This window comes from Schistocerca cancellata, chromosome 2, assembly GCF_023864275.1.
Source record: "Schistocerca cancellata isolate TAMUIC-IGC-003103 chromosome 2, iqSchCanc2.1, whole genome shotgun sequence".
Lineage (NCBI taxonomy): Eukaryota > Metazoa > Arthropoda > Insecta > Orthoptera > Acrididae > Schistocerca > Schistocerca cancellata.
In genome coordinates, this window is record NC_064627.1 from 1,139,757,839 (window position 1) to 1,139,780,231 (window position 22,393).

At 43.0% G+C, this 22,393-nt stretch overlaps 1 protein-coding gene across 2 annotated transcripts in view; it reads right to left on the reverse strand.

Moving 5' to 3' along the window:
• The window catches only part of LOC126163173 (UDP-glucosyltransferase 2-like), a 188,681-nt gene that overhangs the window by 84,964 nt on the left and 81,324 nt on the right, over positions 1 to 22,393 (reverse strand). Inside the window, exon 1 of one of the 2 annotated variants that reach the window (XM_049920123.1) lies at positions 433 to 548. The exons of the other annotated variant lie outside the window; for it this stretch is intronic. Within the exon in view, the coding sequence (XP_049776080.1) occupies positions 433 to 439 (7 nt within the window). The 5' untranslated portion in view covers positions 440 to 548. Of the gene's footprint in view, positions 1 to 432; positions 549 to 22,393 lie in introns of those variants that run through there. 2 annotated transcript variants of the gene reach the window in all.

The window sequence follows — 22,393 nt, forward strand, 5'->3', positions numbered from 1 at the left end:
TAACGGATGAACGAGGAACGAAAATATGTTTGTTATTAAAATATTTGTTGTAACACACTTTAATTTTATTCCATGAAATTATTTTTTATAATATTTCCAAAGTTACCCGATTAAAGTTAAAGGAACTTCTTAATTCACGTAGTGTTTAATCAGATTAGAGGTCTATTTAAATGATTTTACACAACGAGCTCAGCTGATTTTCGAACTAGTTATATCCAGGTTTCCCATTTAAAATACTGCATAAATATATAAGGACTTAGTATCGCTAATCCATTGTTTTGGACACACTTGACGCCAACATAACCTTACTGAAAACATATTCTGAAGTCTTTCGTATTACTCTTAAAGTAAACTGCGTGTTTTCTATGACGTCTCGCAGAAGGCCCAAAAGCATTCCGTTGTTGAAGTTTCATTCTCGTGGTTGGTACTTACTGTTCATTGTGGCTGGAGATTGACGGCGAAGCGCTCTTATGCTGTGACGTAAGACGACCACGCTTCCTCACTGAAGACGCTGTCGCGACCGATTAGCCCTTGACGACGGCTGGGCGATATACTGCGCGTTTGGGAGACGTATTTTATAGATAAGTGTTATCTGTATTCCTGTAGTTGGCCAGATAGCAGATTGCGCATCGATCTGAAATAAATACGCTTAACTGATAAAGCAGTGATACCTCAACTGGCTATGAGGAAATGTGTAAGTCGATGATACTGGTATATTCTTAGCTGTAATAAAAATGAAGGACACTAAAGTTCTAGCAGCATTAGCCAGGAGTCATAGTGGTTGTTAAACTTCATTCTTTTTGATTCACTATCAGTCCTATGATGGGTCTGATACAGTCTGCCAAGCGTTCCTCTCCTTTACCAAACTTTTCATTTCGTAGTGGCACTTACAACCTACGTCTTCAGTTATTTTCCGAATGCATTCCAATATCTGTCTACCTCTACTATTTTATACTCTGCAGCTCCATCTAGTACCGTGGAAGATAATCCCTGATGTCTTAAGAGATGTTGTGTCATCATGTCCGTTCTTCGTGTCAGCGTTTTCCACATATTCCTGTCCACACCGATTCTGCAGATAAACTCCTCGTTCCTTGCCTTTTCAGTACACCTAATTTTCGACAATGTTCTGTAGCTCCTCATCTCCAGTCGAGTATCTTCTGTTCCCTCTTACCCACAGTCATTGTTTCACTGCCAGACAATACTGGGCTCCAAACATATATTCTCAGAAAATTCTCCTCAAATTAAGACCTGTGTTTGGTAATGGCTGACTTGTCTTAGTCAGGAATGCCCTTTTTGCCAGCACTAGCCTTCTTTCCAAGTCCTCCTTGCTCTGTCCATGATAAATTATTTTGGTGCCTGGGTAGCAGAATTCTTTAAGTTCGTCTAGTTTGTGGACTCAACTCTGATGCTATGTTTCTCGCTGTTCTCATTTCCGATATTCCTCACTGCTTTCGTCTTTCTTCGATTTAGGATTAGTTCATAGTTTTTACTCTTTAGACTGGTCACTCCACTGAACAGATCCTTTAATTGTTCTTCACTTTCGCAGAGTGTAGTAATGTCATTAGTTAATAATATCATTGATATCCTTTCACCTTAATCTTAATCTCACTCTTGTACCCTTCTTTAACTTGCGTCATTGCTTGTTTGATGTAGAGACTGAACAGTTAAAGTGAAAGACCGCATCCGCGTCTTACATCCTTTATAATCCTTACACCTCATTCTTGGTCATACACTCTCATTGTTTCCTCTTGGTTCTTATACATGCTGTACGCAATTATTATAAATGATTGAAGATATTTCATAAATTCGCAGCAGCTACGTTAACTGACATACTGCCACAAAACTCAATGTCCAGACAGAAAAACTCAAAAAGTTTTGTTCTGTTGCAGCTGCACTTCATATTTCTGCCACAAGATCGCAGCTGTGAGCAGTTATTCAAAATGGTGAAAGTCGTCGAGAAAGTGTATATTGTGCTTGAAATGCGTACGTGTCAAAATGAGATTAAGCAAAGATCCACCAACTGCCAACTCCATTTGGCAACGGTATGCTCACTTCAAAGCTTCACGATACATCTACAGTTGAGCGGGTCGGCCTCAGGTGAATGAAGAAACAATTGAACACATGCGCACAGATGTCCACAAACAGAGGAAGCAGGAGAACTGAACATACCACAGGTGACCGTTTGGAAGATCTTAAGACTGCCATTGTGATGTTCGTGAAATCTTAAACAGGAAATTAAGGTACTGATGAATCGGTGTTGGTGGAGTTTATGATAAGCAGTTCGTGTCATGGCCCTCAACCTCTCCCGTCCGAATGGATGCGACTTTTGTGTGTAGGGTTATGTGAAAGATTCGTTATTGACACCGCCTCTACCAAGAAACCTATCAGAACTGGAAGCTCGCATCAACAGTCCTATTGAACAGTTTGACAGAGACACGGTGAGCTGCATGTGAGAAGAGCTTGATCATCGACCTGCAGAATCAGTAGGGGGCACATTTGGAAAACATGTAATATGCCAAAAAGACTTCTTCGATTTTTCCATGGGTGTGCAAAACCTTGTGAGAAAGTGTCCTATAATTTATCAATAGCAAATGTGTAAAATCGGAGTGGCCGCGCGGTTTGAGGTGTCCTGTCACGGACTACACGGCCCCTTCAGCCGCAGGTTCGAGTCCTCCCTCGGCCATGGGTGTGTGTGTTGTTCTTAGAATAAGTTAGATTACGTAGTGTGTAAGTCTAGGGACCGATGACCTATGCAAATTGGTCCATGAAAAATTCACACCCATCTGAACATTTTTTTTTTGTTTGTTTCAGTCACTTATGATAAAGTTTTACACTACCCATCTCACTACAATACGTAAATAAAATCGATACAAGAACATGAATACGCACTTAATGTTGAGTAAAGTTGTAGGAAAACTTCTTGTTCTTCATACTAAGTAAAACATCAGGACTTCACAATTCAAATGTTTTCTGTGTTCTGAACACCAATGGTCCACACAGTACGCCGATTTTACTTGGAAGCTTACTTGTACATAACACTTGGTTTTGCTATCAAGTTTAGCCATAGAATGATTGAGTACTCTATATTTAAAGATGCCCAGCGCTCGATGTAGGTTGAAGTGCTAAGTGGCAGACACACATTTTGTTTATGAATATACATTTATCTTCAAAAGGCTTCAGTAAGAATTGTACGGAAGCTACTGCTTATCACACAACACAAAACACCAGAGCCAACTTACAAAGTTCAGGCAAAGTTCTGTATAAATTTCTTTTACTTAAGTACACTACTGGCCATTAAAATTGCTACACCAAGAAGAAACGCAGATGATAAACGGGTGTTTATCGGTCAAATATATTATACTAGAACTGACATGTGATTACATTTTCACTCAATTTAGGTACATAGATCCTGAGAAATCAGTACCCAGAACAACCACCTCTAGCCGTAATAACGGCCTTGATACGCCTGGGCATTGAGTCAAACAGAGCTTGGATGGCGTGTATAGGTACAGCTGCCCATGCAGCTTCAACACGATACTACAGTTCATCAAGAGTAGTGACTGGCGTACTGTGACGAGCCAGTTGCTCGGCCACCATTGACCAGACGTTGTCAGTTGGTGAGAGATCTGTAGAATGTGCTGCTCAGGGCAGCAGTCGAACATTTTCTGTATCCAGAAAGGCCCGTACAAGACCTGCAACATGCGGTCGTGCATTATTATTGTCCGCCCCGGTAGCTGAATGGTCAGCGTGACAGACTGTCAATCCTAAGCGCCCGGGTTCGATTCCCGGCTGGGTCGGAAATTTTCTCCGCTCAGGGACTGGGTGTTGTGTTGTCCTAATCATCATCATTTCATCCCCATCGACGCGCAGGTCGCCGAAGTGGCGTCAAATCGAAAGACCTGCACCAGGCGAACGGTCTACCCGACGGGAGGCCCTAGCCACACGACATTTCCATTTTTTTATCCCGCTGAAATGTAGGGTTTCACGGGGGTCGAATGACGGGTAGAGCCACGGGTCGTAAGACAACTGAAATGTAACTTCCACTGTCCAAAGTGCCATCAATGCGAACAAGAGGTGACCGAGAGGTGTAACCAACGGCACCCCATACCATTACGCCGGGTGATACGCCAGTATGGCGATGACGAATACACGCATCCAATAAGCGTCCACCGGGATGTCGCCAAACACGGATGCGACCATCATGATGCTGTAAACAGAACGTGGATTCATTCGAAAAAATTAAGTTTTGCCGTTCGTGCACCCAGGTTCGTCGTTGAGTACACCATCGCAGGCGCTCCTGTCTGTGATGCAGCGTCAAGGGCAACCGCAGCCATGGTCTCCGAGCTGATAGTCCATGTTGTTGCAATAGTCGTCGAACTGTTCGTGCAGATGGTTGTTGTCTTGCAAACGTCCCCATCTGTTGACAAATGGGTTCGAGACGTGGGTGCACGATCTGTTCCAGCCATGTGGATAAGATGCCTGTCATCTCAATGCTAGTGATACGAGGTCGTTGGGATCGAGCACGGCATTTCGTATTACCCTCCTGAACCCACCGATTCCATATTCTGCTAACAGTCATTGGATCTCGACCAACGCGAGCAGCAATGTCGCGATATGATAAACCACAACCGCGATAGGCTACAACCCGACCGTTATCAAAGTCGGAAACGTGATGGTAAGCATTTCTCCTCCTTACATGAGGCATCACAACAACGTTTCACCAGGCAACGCCGGTCAACTGCTGTTTGCGTATGAGAAATCGGTTGGAAACTTTCCTCATGTCAGCACGTTGTAGGTGTCACCACCGGCGCCAACCTTGTGTGAATGGTATGAAAAGCTAATCATTTGCATATCACAGCATGTTCTTCCTGTCGGTTAAATTTCACATCTGTAGCACGTAATCTTGGTGGTGTAGCAATATTAATGGCCAGTAGTGTAAGAAATCGGCTAATGAAGGAAGTGCAATACGTTCATTCTTTAGTCGGATTAATTCTAATCCAATGTAAATTACTGACAGATTTTCTGTTGTATAAAAAGCAGTGTTCGTACTGTGTGTGTTATGTTTCAACGCGTCTCAGAAAAACGCAAAACTTTCGGATTCAGCTTTTTAATTGTTTGGGTTAATATGCTTCAAATACCTAGTGGCAAATATCACACGATAAGAGTAGGTTTCGAAACTTACCCCACCGAGAGCACACTCGGAAACTTGGATTTGCTACTTACGGCGAAATACACTAAACAACGAAGTGAAAGGATCACACTGTATTTGTGTCCCATTGCGAGCTACAAGTTTGAAATTTGGCACCTACAACCTTGGTGCCTACAAACTTCCTCTGAAATGATGCGAAAGCGTTTGACATCTTGCGACGTCATCCACGAGCTCTGCGACGTTTCAAACAGCAAGTGTCGATACATGCGGATAAAAGGATCGAGCTCTGAAATTCACGTGCAGCGTGAGGTGGGCTAATTATGCCTCATTGACACCAACTTTCACCACAATTTTGGCTCACGCCAACGTGGAAGTGACAAACGATGAAAAGGACGTCATACCCCCTGTTGAGGCGTCAGAGGGTGGTGTGAAGTGTGTCATTCACCCCTCAACTTGGGGCGTTGATTTCCACACATTTCGCAGTCGAAAACGACAATTCTCAGTGTGATGCGCGACAAAATGACGTTCTTGATAACCTGTAACAATGCTGACACCCCTCCAGCCCCGGACGATTAGACCCTTCTCTAAGTACATCGTGAGACATCAGTCGCATTGGACCACGTCGTATCTCATTGAAGTGTAGTGTAGTGTCTTGCTGTGGTGTGCAGGATGGAACCTCTAGGGACCGTCGAAAACTATTCGAAAATATCTGGACACGATACAAAGCAGCAAAGGGTACCTACGTTTTTTCAGCCTTGCTGTTTCGTACCTCCTGCGGCGTGATCACTGAGGGTACGGCAGTGATTCATGAGTGAGTAAAACTACTAAGGGGAGGGCACGACGTCTGGGTCACAGATTTACTTCATTCTTTGTACGCCTTTAGTAGTCCAATGAAACAACGTAATGTGCAAGTAGCAATGTGCATTAGTCTCGCAATTCCAGGAAAATCGCAAGAGAAATTTTATGGGTCTGTTAGGTCAATGATGTAACAGTTGGGAGGTGCCGCGCGTAACAGGTCATTGTGGTCAAGCGATTAGTATTCGTGCGATGAAAACGCATCGTGCAAAAGGTGGCGGTTCGAATTCCACATCACTCACTTCTGCAGTCAGCAATTTCCATCACTGATCACCGTACGTAATTTATATGACATTTGAGAGAGAAAATAATTTTGCATTTGCATGAAGTTTCAATTTACGTTTTCCATGTCTGTATGACGAATACCAGCCTGCAACTTGTGATGTGTAGAACACATCCGACGAGTAATTCTACATTACTGTTGTGGCCTTGCAAATTTTGGCTTACTATATTACTGATTGTGAGTAACGTCATTCGGATCATTATTTATCGAGATTTGACTTGGGCTTTCCAAGCCTGCCCCTCGTCCTTGAAAATGTTATTACAATTGTAAATAGTCAAATAACAATGAAATTCACCATAGCTTCATGAAATGCACTTTCTTTCATTATTCTACCTTCCAAACATCATATCAATAAAATAATGTGACTGGTGATGAAAGAAATTGATCAAAAAAATTAATCGGTGGAAGGATTTGAACTAGTGCGTCCTACACGTCTCCTTTGCAATGCGCGAACGCTAACCGCTCTACTACGACTTTCCGCAAGCCGTTCCTTTGGACATACATGCGTACATAATCGACGAGTAAAGCTTCTCTTGTGATTTTCTCGGAATTGCCAGAATAGTGAACTTTACTAGTTGCGCATATGTTGATTTAACGTCCCACCAACGGTGTACAAAGTTTGTAGTAAATCCGTGACCCCAGCGGCGTCGCCTCCTGTTGCCAGTTCCCCACGCCACCCCCACCCACCTTCGGCAATAACCTCAGTGCCACCTGCCAATCTTTGTTGTGCACTCTAAAATTGTACCAGTACATCTACATCTAAATGGATACTATGCAAATTACATTAAAGTGCCTGGTAAAGGGTTCGTCGAACGAACCACCTTCACAATTCTCTATTATTGCAATCTCGTACAGCGCGCGGAAAGAACAGACACTTATATCTTCCCGTACGAGCTCTGATTTCCCTTATTTTATTGCGGAGATCGTTTTCCCCTATGTAGGTCGGTGTCAACAAAATATAAGGGCCTATAACACTACCTTGGCCCTCGATGACTTTCCGTCAGTTACTAAGAACTGCGACCTGTCTGAGTCACAAATGAAGTCACATAACTGAGACGATATTCCATAAGCACGAAATTTCACTATAACTCATTTGTGTGGTACAGCGTCAAAAGCCTTCTGGAAATCCAGATATACGGAATCGATCTGAAATCCCTTGCCAATAGCACTCAACACTTCATGCGAATAAAGACCTTGTTGTGTTTCACAAGAACGATGTTTTCTAAGCCCATCTTGACTGTGTGTCAATAGACAGTTTTCTTCGAGGTAATTCATTACGTCCGAACACAATATATGATCCAGCATCCTGCTGAATATCGACGTTAATGATATGGGCCTGTAATTAAGTGGATTACTCCTACTACCTTTCTTGAATATTGGTGTGACCTGTGCAACTTTCCAGTATTTGCGTACGGATCTTTCTTCGAGCGAACGGTTGTATATGACTCTCAAGTATGGAGCTAACGCATCAGCATACTCTAAAAGGAACGTAATTGGTATACAGTCTGGACCAGAAGACGTGCTTTGATTTTGGGATTTAAGTTGCTTCACTACTCCGAGGATATTTACTTCTACGTTACACATGTTGGCAGCTGTTCTTCATTCGAATTCTGGAATATTTACTTAGTCTTCTTTTGTGAAGGGATTTCGGGAGGCTGTGTTTAGTAACTCTGCTTTGGCAGCAATGTATTCGATAGTATCTCCATTGCTATCGCGCAGAGAAGGCGTTGATTGTTTCTTGCCGCTAACATACTTCACATACGACCAGAATCACTTTGGTTTTTCTGACAGGTTTGGAGACAAAGTTTCGTAGTGGAATCTGTTATAAGCATCTCGCATTGAAGTCTGCACTAAATTACGAGCTTCTGTACATGATCGCCAATCTTGGTGATATGCTGTATGTTTAAATTTGGCATGTTTGTTTCGTTGTTTCAAATGGTTCAAAAATGGTTCAAATGGCTCTGAGCACTATGGGACTCAACTGCTGAGGTCATCAGTCCCCTAGAACTTAGAACTAGTTAAACCTAACTAACCTAAGGACATCACAAACATCCATGCCCGAGGCAGGATTCGAACCTGCGACCGTAGCGGTCTTGCGGTTCCAGACTGCAGCGCCTTTAACCGCACGGCCACTTCGGCCGGCCGTTTCAAATGGTTCAAATGGCTCTGAGCACTATGCGACTTAACTTCTGAGGTCATCAGTCGCCTAGAACTTAGAACTAATTAAACCTAACTAACCGAAGGACAGCACACACATCCATGCCCGAAGCAGGATTCGAACCTGCGACCGTAGCGGTCACGCGGTTCCAGACTGAAGCGCCTTTAACCGCACGGCCACACCGGCCGACTGTTTCGTTGTTTCTGCAACAGTATGCTGACCCGTTTTGAGTACCAAGGAGGAACAGCTGCGTCGTTTGTTAATTTATATGGTGTAAATCTCTCAATTGCTGCCGATACTATTTCTCAGAATTCAAGCCACATCTGGTCTACACTTATATCATTAATTTGGAATGAGTGGAGATTGTCTCTCAGGAAGGCGCCAACTGAATTTTTATCTGCTTTTTGCAATAGGTACATTTTTCGTTTATTTTTGGAGGGTTTGAGAGTTACAAAACTAAATCTCGCTATGACTGTGTTCAATAATCGTTGTATCCATTCTGATGCTCGTTGTCAACTCAGGACTATTTGTTGATAAGAGGTCAAGGGTATTTTAACAACCTCTTACTATTCGCGTGGGCTCATGCACTAACTGCTCGAAATAATTGTCAGAGAATGCGTTTAGCAGAATTTCGGTTGATGTAATGCGTACCTCCGGAATTAAACATGTATTTTCGCCAACATATCGTGGGTAAATGAAAATTACCACCAACTATTATCGTATGAGACCGGTACGTGTTTGAAATCAAAATCAAGTTTTCTTTGAACGTTCCAGCAACTATATCATGTGAATTGGGAGGTCCGGTTGCCAACAATGACCTCTGTCCATACTAACTCACATGAAGTATCTACTTCAGTTTCGAGACAAGCTAATCTGCCTCTAAAAAATCGCCTCCGACAACTGTGTTTAGCCTATCCTTTCAGAACATCAGTAGGTTCTTTGCAAAAATTTCGGCTGAGCTTATCTCGGGCTTTAGCCATATTTCAGTGCCTATAACGATTTGAGTGTCAGTGCTTTCTATTAGCACTTGGAGCTCTGGTACTTTCCCAACACAGCTACGACAATTTACAACTATTATAGCGATGGTTCCTGTATCTACATTCTTCCTGTGTTCGGCCTGCAGCCTTTGTGACTGAAGCCCTTTTTGTGTTTTCCCGGGACCCTCTAATTAAAAAAAAAAAAACTCCCAGTCCACACCACACAGCCCCTGCTACTTGTGTAGCCGCCTCCTGCGTATGGTGGACACCTGACCTATTCAGCGGAACCCGAAACCCAACCACCTGTAACGCCGGAAATGCATATCCTCCTATTTCCATCTATTGTACTATTATTTTTTTCCTTGTTTTGTTACCTCAAGATATAACATTTCTGTCTCTTTATATATTGTAATTGTTTTACTGTTGTACATATATATATATTTATACATTTATGTCGATGTATAATTGGTTGTTTTGTAAATATTATTTGTATTTTACGCTGGGTCTTGCCTAGGGAAAACTGCACATTTACTTTCTTTATTAACTTTACCCCTTTTCAAAATTAATTTCCACCAGTTTCATTAGCACATTTCCTTTCATTTAGATGTAACCCTTTCCTCCCTCTTTACCGACAGGTTAACTTCGGTGACGATTGCTTTTCCAAAACTCCCATTAGGTACACGCGGTTTCATTTTTCACTGTCATTAAGGTCGGTAAGTGAGGGGGAGGTTACACGTGGCGACCTGGTGACAGGACAATCTTCAATTTTTAGGTTGTTCTGGACACGAATTTTGCATTGTGCAAATCTCGTAACAAAGTACTGGTTACGTACAGGCCGTTACGTCAGCGAGAATAAGTAGTGGGAGTAATCCTAATTATATTTGAGATTAGTCATTTATATTGAAAATTATTAAAATGAGTGAAGGCAACAATTACCAAAATTTGGTAGACTTGGATACGGAACAATCGGTCGAACAGTGGGAAACGCGCACGGCGGTTCCCATTGTTCAGGGGCAGGCGGCTAGCATGAAAGACGCGACCGCCGAAACGCAACAAAGAGCAGAAATGGAATTCCAAACTTTAGAAAATGTTTCGGAATCGGAAGCGAAAATCAAATCTGTACCCATTGATGATGAATACGGGGGAACATATATAGAGGAACCAGCTACGGAAGTAAAACCGGTAGTCTCCGGGAATTTAACTGATTTATTGAATGTTTTGATTAATGAAATCAAGAGTCAATCGGCAGAAATTATAGCTCTGTCTGCCAAGCAAGAAGCTCAGTCTGAAAAACTTGAACGAAAGCTAGACAATCAGAGCAAAGCTATTAATGTTGTTAACAACAATGTTGGAGTTGTTAATGCAAAAGTTGATAAAATCAAAGAAGATATTGTTGCAATTAATACCGAAATCGGTAATCTTAAACAGGAAATGATAGGCGTTCAGGCGGAAATTGCGAGCATAAATACTCGTTTTTATTCCGAAATTAGCAGAATCGAGAAAAGTGTAGGAGAAGCAGTTGCTCCGATCATCGAGAATAAGGTGACGGAACAAATTCAATTAGTGAAAAAAGAGGATCAACAGAAGGTGGAAACTTTAAAGGCTTTAGTGTCCGAAGTAGACACTAAAGTGAGGGAGCAGGCTAATACCTGCGAAGAGAAAAAGAGGGAAGTGGAAACGCTTGCGACAACCACTTGCTAAGTAATTACGAGAGTGTCGGAATTAGAAAAGAAACTTGACGAAAAACAGAGCTATGTGCCAATCTGTGCACATAGTTCGGAATTGTTGACGAAAGAGGAGCGGTTCGACCCCTTGAAAAAAGGCGGTATACACGCGACGGATTTCATTAAAAATTGTGAAAGAGTTTTACCCAAATCATGGACTAATGAGAGAAAAATTAATGCGGTTATTGATGTGCTGGCTGGTGATGCCAAGCGTTGGGGCTTAAACCTCAACATTACGAACCTGACTTTTGACGAGTTTAAAAATTTGTTTCTGGCTGAATACTGGTCAGAGCAAAAACAGCAAAGTGTCTGGCGCGAATTTGTCGTATCGAGGCCTTTCGATGCGAATTCGCGCGGTTCGATGAAGGAGTTTTGTGAGGGCTGGATCCGCAAGTTGGAATATTTGCGTGATCGCCGTACGGAATCCGAAATAGTCTGGGAACTCTACAAGAAGCTTCCAGATGATACAAAACGCTACGTAGAAAGCAATTACAGGACAATCAATGATTTCCTGGAAAGAGTTGAGGACGAGGACAATTGGCGCAATAATCGCGACAGTGGTAGAGGCCGTGGTAACAACAACGGGTACCACCCCAACCATAACAACGATAACCATGGGAATAATGCATACCGCAGCAATAACAATAATGGTTCGGACCGTAATAACAATCGGTACAATGCAAATAATAACAGGAATGACAGAAACCAGTATCATACTAACGTGATACGGGCTTCACAGAATAGTAATAATGCCAGAGGGTGTGATCAGCCGCCTCAGCAGCATCCGGGGAGCGTATCTGCTGGGACGAGACAGGGAAACCATTAGCCACGCCGGTGAGGGGCCGAGCGGGCGTGGAGAAATTTTGGCGGCCCAATAACAAGAGAAAACCCAGGTGTCGCCGTTATGAAAATTCCGTATGGAATAATCAACGGCGGGAGAGTGTGCCAGTGTTAAGAGAAAAGAGTGCGCCCACAAGTAGTAGATCAGCTGTATACACGGCAGTAGAAAATACATTCGCTGTCAGTGAGAACAATTTAAGTAGTGTTCCGGAAATCGATCATAAAGTGGCAGCTGTAATACCCACAGCGGAACTGGAGATTGAGTTTAATAATGATTCACAAGTGTTGAGAGAAGATCAGATGTCGGGAAAACGTCCGTCATCGAGCGAGGGGATGCAGAGAGGGATGAGGTCTGGTTAAGGCAGTTCGGTCGCTTATACAACGAACTAAGAGATTATAGGGGTCTGTATGGGAGAAGCGTTTATGGGGAGCGCGTGCAGGATTTTCCGTGTCTCGTCCCGCAGGAAGATAGTGTTTGTGAAATGATAGAAAGTTCTGGCCCTAATCGGCAGACTTTACTAGAAATAGTTGATGTTAAGGGGGAGCACGAGCAAGATTCGTCGTGTTTCGTCCCGCAGGAGTTAGATGTTGAAGTAGTAACGGAAGGTTCTGGCCCTAACCGGCAGACCTTACCGAAAGTTTCAGTGGTAGAAGTAACCGACCCATCCGACGCAAACCTCCAGTTTAAACATTGCGAGAGTATTAAGGAGAAAGATTGCGAAAATTTTAGTGATAGCCGGACACGACTGGTAGAAAAGCACATAGATTACAACGTGTATGAGGTTAGAGCTGACATTATACGGTCAGACGATAGCAGTGTGGGTTGCGCAGATCTAGCGGAAGTAATTGCAGATACTACTGGGCACATTTCTCCAGGTAGATTGGCAGATGAGATCAATCTGACTACAGAGGAATCAACGAAGGTGACAATTAGTGAATTGATAGCAAAGCAACACTCACTAGTTGACGAGTTAGAGGAAAAGGTTTCGGTATTGGAGGCGAAGCTACAGACTAAGCCTCAGGACAAACGTGTTGAAATTAAAACTGTATGTGAACAGAGGCTAAAAAAGCCGCCAGATAAGCCGGATTTAGGATCAGAGCCGAATGGTTTTTTCTGGAATGACCTGGATATAGGCGAGGATTTACTGTGGGAAAATAAAGAAACAGTCGAGGACAAGTGTAGACAGATAGTAGTTTCTGTTAATATGCACGACCTACAACTAAACGTGTTGATTGCCCCAGTGAAGAATTGAGTGCTGTATCTGGGAAAATATTTCAGTTACTGAAAGACAGACCTGGCATCGTAGTTATGCCAGTAACAGGAGTGAAAATTATCGGTGCTACTGGGAAGGCCAGTAAACCGGTCACAAAACAGATTTTTGTCAACTTCGAGATATGTGGGGCACGATTTGAACAAGAGTTTGTCGTCGTGCCAGACTTGACTACGGAAGTAATTATCGGGTTAGATTGGCTATTAAAGTACCGTTCAGTGATTAATTGCGAAAGCAAAACTTTGACATGTACGTCACAAGATAAAACAATAGTAGTTAGTTTTGACGAGGCAGGAGACGGTGTGCATAGGCAATACCAGCCTATACACATTGTTAACTGGCCGGATGACATTGATGTAGGAATGAATTTGAACTGCCGTAACGTGAGGAATTTCGGCATTGACAAAAGTGTAGAAAGTGAATTGGAAAGTATTGTAGACGGTGTGTCAAACGTAACACACGAACAAAGACGAGGCCTGTATGAAGTAATAATGAGGAATAAGAGTGTGTTTCAAGACAAACCGAGAACTGGTGTGAAAAAAGATCGTTTGCCAGAAATAATGAAGCTAAGAGCCGATGCTCGCATACGTCGTCATGACGCTAAAGCGCGTTTTGCTAAGTTTGCAATCGGAGACTTAGTACTTGTAAAAGCTCATGAGAAATCGAGCGAGATAGACAATGAAATCTCTAAATTTAAGTTTGTTTATAATGGACCATATAAAGTCATTGGTATACCTCACACAAATGCTTATTGCTTAGAGTATCCAAGCTCTGGAAAACGATTAGGTATACGGAATATTGTAGACTTGAAATTGTACCAACCTAGGATCGATTAATACCACACAATGGGTAATTTGTACAGTATGTAAATATAGAGTGTAAGATTTAAGGATGTGCCATGTTACGATGCTTTTGCCTGACCTAGATGTCATTAAAGAAGTTGTAATTAATAAGTAATTAATTTTGACTAAATGATTTAAGAGTAACTGATTAGTAATCATCTGAAAAATCCAAGCTGCTAGTTTAAGTTTTCAGCTGAGTCACAGTAGATTAAGGAATGTAAATATGATTTTGTAACTTGCTGTAATATTTCATGAATGTGTGTTTTTATTAGTCATTGCCGATGTACTTAGTTTAGGCTAGTACATGCGTGTGATGATGGACAGTGTTGAGTTATCCACTGTGATAGTGTTTATGGACTCCTTGAGATTACTCGGGAGTGAGTTTTTCCGAAAGAATTCAGTGAAACGGACGTTCTGGAAACGCCGTTACAAGGGCGAGTGAGATCAAGCGTGCCGCACAGGCGGGCGCAACAATACTGGCAAGGGTGAGCAGCTGTCGGCTCTTGTGTAGCTGTCGGCTTTTGTGCCGCTGTCGGCATTCTTTGTACTCGCGAGTACGGAAGGTGGAGTTGTTTTTCTTCCTGGACAGCTGATGTGAAAGAATTCTGCTGTCAATATTTATGTTTTTTTCGATCTGCTGTATATTATTTTCTTGTTTAGCGTTAATTGGACATGACGAGAAAATTAATTATGAAAAGGTTACATAAAAATGTGTATTATATGTAATTAATCATTAGTTTGCGTAGTTTGCGTATTTCGATATACCTGTTTTTTATGACCATGTACTCTGATTAATTTTGCAAATAGCATTCCATTTCTTATAGTGTTACGAATTTTAATGATTTTGGAATAGCTAAACCCTTTTCTATATTTTCTATGAATTTTAATATATTGTCAACCTGTTTTATTTTGTGCAAGATGACAGAGTGGAATAAGATTAGGAGTATCTCCACTCAATTATTACTGTCTAAAAATTGGTTTATAATTAATTAGACGAATGCTAAATTTTTTTGATGTTTTGAGCATATGAATTTCCGCTGTTTCTTTTTTGGGACATTTTCTGAGTCTGTTTACGTTACACGAACATCCTCAGACAATGTGGGGCACGTGTAACGCCGGAAATGCATATCCTCCTATTTCCATCTATTGTACTATTATTTTTTTCCTTGTTTTGCTACCTCAAGATATAACATTTCTGTCTCTTTATATATTGTAATTGTTTTACTGTTGTATGTATATATATATTTATACATTTATGTCGATGTATAATTGGTTGTTTTGTAAATATTATTTGTATTTTACGCTGGGTCTTGCCTAGGGAAAACTGCTATCGAACGATTACGTCGATAGGTCGTGTGAAGATTCAAAGTGTGTAGGATCTTTGGTGGGGTTAACTCTGCCGCGTGGAGCGCGGGCTGAGCAGAAGGAGTCTGGCTGGAGTAGCGAGTGGAGCAGGTGTGTGGTGTGAAGCTCCCGCGAGTTGCCGCGCTTTCGGGGTTGGGCAGCATGTAATTGCGCTCGACTTGCTATGCTAGTTTCTGACATGGTGTCGCGGACGGGAAGCATTAGCTGGCGCACATCAAGAGCCCGTTTCGCCTGGTGACCGTGTCGAGAAGAAGGCGCGCCAACATCCAGCTTCTGCAACAGCGACGGCCGACAATGAGTGACTGTCGCCACCTCCTCGATCGACGGCTTCAATCCTTCAATCAACCAACAAGGAAGACTGGAAGCACGTAAAGTTTTAGAACTGTATGGCAGACCTCAGCTTTTAAAATTGTTCCATTTGCCTTGCAAAATTACAGCAATTTGACATGAACCTTTTTTGCTCATTGTCCCAGTTGCATTACCAAGCAGGGTCCCTTCCTTTTCCAGAATGAACCCGAGTGTCATTGAAATTCAAACGCCAGCATCATTTTATTTCACTGCTTTAATTTCAAACTTCTGTTAAAGTATTTATAGCTGGCTACAATATTTAGATTGCACAAGCACAAATTAAGAGTGCGAGTTTTGTTACCATATTTTAGTTACCTGTGACTGCAGCTCAGCTTGGTACGTACTAAATTTTACTATTGTTAATTGTTCAGAATAATTTAATTCAAGTTCAAAGTTAAATCTCGTATTTCTAAATTGCGTAGATTCAAGTAGCTTTTGAAATGATTGTTGAGGTAGTCCAAGACTAAACGTATTTTACTGAATTTCGATGTGCTTCAGGAAGAAAGCTCAGTATTAACTTCAGTCACTAAATTAACTTTCGATTTTCTGGCTTTATTAATTCTTTTGCTAAATTAAGTCAGAGTGTAGCGAAATTTATTACTTCTGACAAACTTTCAGTTTTCACACTATACGTGTCAACCTTCAGTTGCCACGCTTGTAGTGCTAATTATATGTGTAATAACCTTTCTTTTTCAGTTACTATAGTAATTGTCCTTAGGACTGGCGACCGTGATCTCCCCCAAGTCTCAAATACCTAATTACCGCTAGTTAATTGTTAACGTAACGGCTGCACATTTACTTTCTTTATTAACTTTACCCCTTTTCAAAATTAATTTCCACCAGTTTCATTAGCACATTTCCTTTCATTTAGATGTAACCCTTTCCTCCCTCTTTACCGACAGGTTAACTTCGGTGACGATTGCTTTTCCAAAACTCCCATTAGGTACACGCGGTTTCATTTTTCACTGTCATTAAGGTCGGTAAGTGAGGGGGAGGTTACACACCCTTTGGCGCAAGTCGAGGAATCTGCAGCCTACACGGTCGCTGAACTGTCTGAGCCTCTGATTCAGACCCTGCACTCGGCTGTACACCAGAGATCCGCAATCGGTCCTGTCGACTATGCAGCAAATGGTGAGCTCTGCTTTCATCTAGTAAGCAAGACTGGCAGCCTTTACCACTTCTGTTAGCCGCTCGAAACCAGAGAGAATCTCTTCTGATCCAAAGTGACGCACATCATTGGTACAGACATGAGCAACCAGCTGCAGTTGGCTGCACCCTGTGCCCTTCATGGCAATCGGGAGGACCCTTCCCACATCTGGAATGACTCCACCTGGTATGCACACGGAGTGAACATTGGTTTTCTTTCCCTTCTTGGCAGCCATGTCCCAAAGGGGCCCCATGACGCGCCTAACGTTGGAGCCGGCGAACTATGAATAATCCCGCCCTCTGTGATTGTCCGGATCTTGCAGGCTGGGAGGTTTCCTCTGAAACAGTACAAGCGACAGCACCTGGCTCAGCGACAGCTTCAGTCACAGACAGAAACTGGAACCTGTTTGTCTGACAAACCGGGGAGGTCTTACTCGAGGCCACCTGGGAATTCTTTCGCCGCCTGCTACGCCGCGGGGCGACCTCCCACTCGACCACAGGTGAGGGGTCAACCTGAGTGCGAGCAATAACTGGGCTGTCTTCGGTGAGTATCGAACGGAGGACTCGGCCTGTGCTGAATGTCCGTTGGATCCCCACGGTCGGCCCACAACAGTGCTGCCCATCCACTGCAGCCTCAAGGTGTCTAACAGAAGCCATCACAGCCCAAAGCTGAGAGCGAAGTGTCACCAACTAGGCTCGCATCCGTACACAACAATTGCAGTCTCTGTCCATACAAAAAACATTGGAAAACTAAACTATGCCGATAAACAGACTATCGGCACGTGGTGAGCAACTCTACAGTAGACCCCGACGAAAACGTAGGAATTGTATCTAATAAACTAGATTAACACGCAGAGATTGAGAAACCTAACTACCAAAGCACTCAGGTGAAACTAAATAATTCGCCCTTGATTAGGAACTTACAATGTGTCACAAAATTTATTTACTTTCCGACGCCAACGAAAACGCGAGTACAGTGGCAAACTACGATGGAGTTCTAGATGTTTTCAGACAGGAAATCGCTTGAGTCCCCACCGATTCCATATGTATGCTGGCAGGTGCATGACTCTGCCTTCAAGTGCCTAGGACACTTTGTCTCTGTAAACTCAACAAAGGCGAGTGGGTGTAGCCGAACTGGAGTTGGGTGTTTTTTGGGGGGGGGGGGGGGCGGTGAAGGGACCTTCAACTATTAGTTGCATAGGCGTCACTATCGCAGACTTCCGTGATCACGCCACGGGAGGACGCGAAAGATGAGGCCTGAAAAAGCATAAGCACCCTCAGCTGTTTCAGACAGCGTTGAAAGTCATAGAATGGTTTTCATCGCTCCTTCGTTGTTCCACCCTGTAAAATATCGATGTCGCACCTCGCATCAAAGGGGTGAAATCATGTTCAATAGGGTTGGAGTCCCGTGATGTCCGTCGAGGAGGATTGAATGCCCAGAAGCTGCCAACAGTGCCAAAAGTTGTGGCAGTCAACGGCCCAAGGGACGGTGTGGTTCCATTGAAGCCCTTCATGCCTTCCCTGAAACCTTTTCTTGTCGATTCAGACTGAGGTTGTCTCTGAAATGTTATCCTCAGCCAACCATAAGAAAAACCCCTGATTTCTATGCTGGGCGTCGCGTTTCTGAACTCTATCGCTGAGCTGTCAAAAGAAGACGTAGAACATCGGTAAGAGCGAGTGGGACGACCTTCTCACGGTGAGGTACGCCGACGGTGGCATTGGGCAGAACTGTGGCGGAATTTGGTTCCAATGTGACAACAATAACCCACTTTACACCTCACACGAACCTCTGAGCTGTGGCCTTTTTTCCACACGACACCTTCTACATCTACATCTACATCCATACTCCGCAAGCCATCTGAGGGTGTCTGGCGGAGGGTATCTTGAGTACCTCTATAGGTTCTCCCTTCTATTCCAGTCTCGTATTGTTCGTGGGGGAAGGATTGTCGGTGTGCCTCTGTGTGGGCTCTAATCTATCTGATTTTATCCTCATGGTCTCTTCGCGAGATATACGTAGGAGGAAGCAATATACTTCTTGACTCCTCGGTGAAGGTATGTTCTCGAAACTTCAACAAAAGCCCGTATGGAGCTACTGAGCGTCTCTCCTGCAGAGTCTTCCACTGGAGTTTATCTATCATCTCCGTAACGCTTTCGCGATTACTAAATGATCCTGTAACGAAGCGCGCTGCCTTCCGTTGGATCTTCTCTATTTCTTCTATCAACCCTATCTGGTACGGATCCCACACTGCTGAGCAGTATTCAAACAGTGGGTGAACGAGCGTACTGTAACCTACTTCCTTTGTTTTCGGATTGTATTTCCTTAGGATTCTTCCAATGAATCTCAGTCTGGCACCTGCTTTACCGACGATCAACTTTATATCATCATTCCATTTTAAATCACTCGTAATGCGTAATCGCAGATAATTTATGCAATTAACTGCTTCCAGTTGCTGACCTGCTATATTGTAGCTAAATGAAATGGGATCTTTCTTTCTGCGTATTCGCAGCACATTACACTTGTCTACATTGAGATTCAATTGCCATTCCCTGCAACATGCGTCAATTCGCTGCGTATCCTCCTGCACTTCAGTACAATTTTCCATTGTTGCAACCTCTCGATATACCACAGCATCATCTGCAAAAAGCCTCAGTGAACGTTCGATGTCATCCACAAGGTTATTTATGAATATTGTGAATGGCAACGGTCCTACGACAGTCCCCTGCGGCACACCTGAAATCACTCTTACTTCGGAAGACTTCTCTCCATTGAGAATGACATGCTGCCTTTTGTTATCTAGGAACTCTTCAATACAATCACAGAACTGGTCTGATAGTCCATATGATCTTACTTTGTTCATTAAACGACTGTGGGGATCTGTATCGAACGCCTTGCGGAAGTCAAGAAACACGGCATCTACCCGGGAACCCGTATCTATGGCCTTCTGTTTGAAGTGCCGCCGAGCCCGTGGGTGACGTCATAGAACGTCGCGCTATTGCACCATCAGAGAGGAAGATTACAGACGCCTTCGAGCTAAATTTCAAACTTCGGTCTCGTAATGGGAGACAATTACGGCTTTTCGAAAAAGTGATTCTTTAATTGTGTTGCTCAGTATAGTTTTGATATTTCACATGTGACTCTGGGTGTACCTTCTACCGGTAAATTTGCTCTAAGTGTTCTAGCTTCTTCAAATTGAGTATTATGCTAGTGGGACATGATACGACTTCGGTTTATGTGGTATATATTTTTTCTTCATGTGCGGAGTGGGGCTGGGGGAAAAGGAGGAAGGAGGTATGCTATTTTTCCCTGCTCCTCTCTGGGTAAGTCGTTTACCTACAAATATTCTTTTAGAGAAAGAAATTTACAGAAAATGAAAAATACTTCCGAATAGCTATCCACATTAAATTACACTTATTCCTGAACACTAAAACTGCGCTCTTGACTCCTTGAATTTTCTGTCTACCGTGGAAAATAAGTCCCTGAACTAGAGACCATGGTTGCGGTCCTTCATGAAACTAAAAATTTTCGTCAAATGTTAAGAGATGAAAATTTTAAAGAACCCAATGAAATAACATAGCTCATCTACAGTCACAGAATACTTTGAATCCTAAACTTCGAACGTGGTACAATGATTGTTGCAGTCACCAAGCTATTAATTGACTTCCACCCAATTCTTCGACTGGCGTTCCGTTTTTCTGGTGCTGTGGCCCACCTCTCATTCACAGTTAACAAATATTTGCGAAAAAATTCTGTTGAATTAGTTCTAAATGCGTATAAACATTACGTAGAGGTTCATTTTCCATTTACTTTTAGTTTGTATTTAACAGATGAGGTACTCATCTTGCACAAAACATTCCCATAATTAATTCTTGACATGGAGTTTAAATTTCTAGTTTTTTCCCTGAATATTAATTTTGTCAGCTGTTCTACACTGCAGCACAGAAGAAACTGGTATAGCCATGCATATTCAAATACAGAGATATGTAAAGAAGCAGAATACGGCGCTGAAATCATCAACGCCTATTTAAAACAACAAGTGTCTGTTGCTCTTGTTACATCTCTTACTGCTGCTACAGTGGCACTTTATCAAGATTTAAATGAGTTTGAACGTGGTGTTATAGTCGGCGCACGAGCGATGAGACACAGCATCTCCAAGGTAGCGATGAAATGGCGATTACCCCATACGACCATTTCACGAGTGTGCCGTGACTATCAGGAATCCGGTAAAACATTGCATCTCCGATGTCGCTGCGGCCGGCAAAAAATCCTTCAAGAACGCGACCAATGACGACTGAAGAGAATCGTTCAACGTGACAGCAGCAATCCTTCCGCAAAATGCTGCAGATTTCAATGATGGGTCATCAGCAAGTGTCAGCATGCGAACCAATCAATGAAACATCATCGCTATGGGCTTTCAGACCTGAAGCCCCACTCGTGTACCCTTGATGACTGCACATCACAAAGTCTTACGCCTCACCTGGGCACATCAACAACAACATTGGACTGTTGATGACTGCAAACATGTTGCCTGGTCGGACGAGTCTCGTTTCAAATTGTATCGAGGGGACTGCCGTGTACGGATGTGGAGAATCCATGGACCGTGCATGTCAGAAGGGGACTATTGAAGCTGGTGGAGGCTCTGTAATGGTGTGGGGCGTGTGCAGTTGGAGTGATATGGGACTCCGATACGACTCTTAACAGTTAACACGTACGTAAGTATCCTGTATGATCACCTGCATCCATTCATGTCCACTGTGCATTCCGTCGGACTTGGGCAACTCCAGCAGGACAATGCGACTCTCCACACGACAGGAATTGCTACAGAGTGGCTCTTGGAACAGGCTCCTGAGTTTAAACACTTTTGCTGGCCTCCAAACTCCACAGATATGAACATTATTGAGCATAACTGGAATGCCTTGCAATGTGCTGTTCACAAGAGACCTCCACCCTCTCGTACTCTTACGAATTTATGGACAACCTGCAGGGTTCATGGCGTCTGTTCCCTCCACCATTACTTCAGGCATCAGTCGAACCCATCCCACGTCGTATTGCGGCACTTCTGCGTGCTCGCGGGGGCTCTACAAGATACTAGGCAGGTGTACCACGTTCTTTGGCTCTTCAGTGTACATCAAATAGAGCACATGCACAGCTGTCACTTGTGTGACTGTTGAGTATGGAGCCGGTTGTACACACATACACACATCTTGAGATTGGATTCCATTAAGAAATTTGAGCAACACGACCACACAACAAGTACTACAAACAACTATCATTTGTCGTATAATATAATTTTTTATTATCGCGCATCGATTTCAATCACAGAATGATCATCTATAGTCCAGTGGACTCATATAGCCATTCAAAGAGCATTATTTCCGTGTTCAGATTGGTGAGATTCAAACAGAGTCGGCTGCTTATCTATCTGTCCCACTCCACA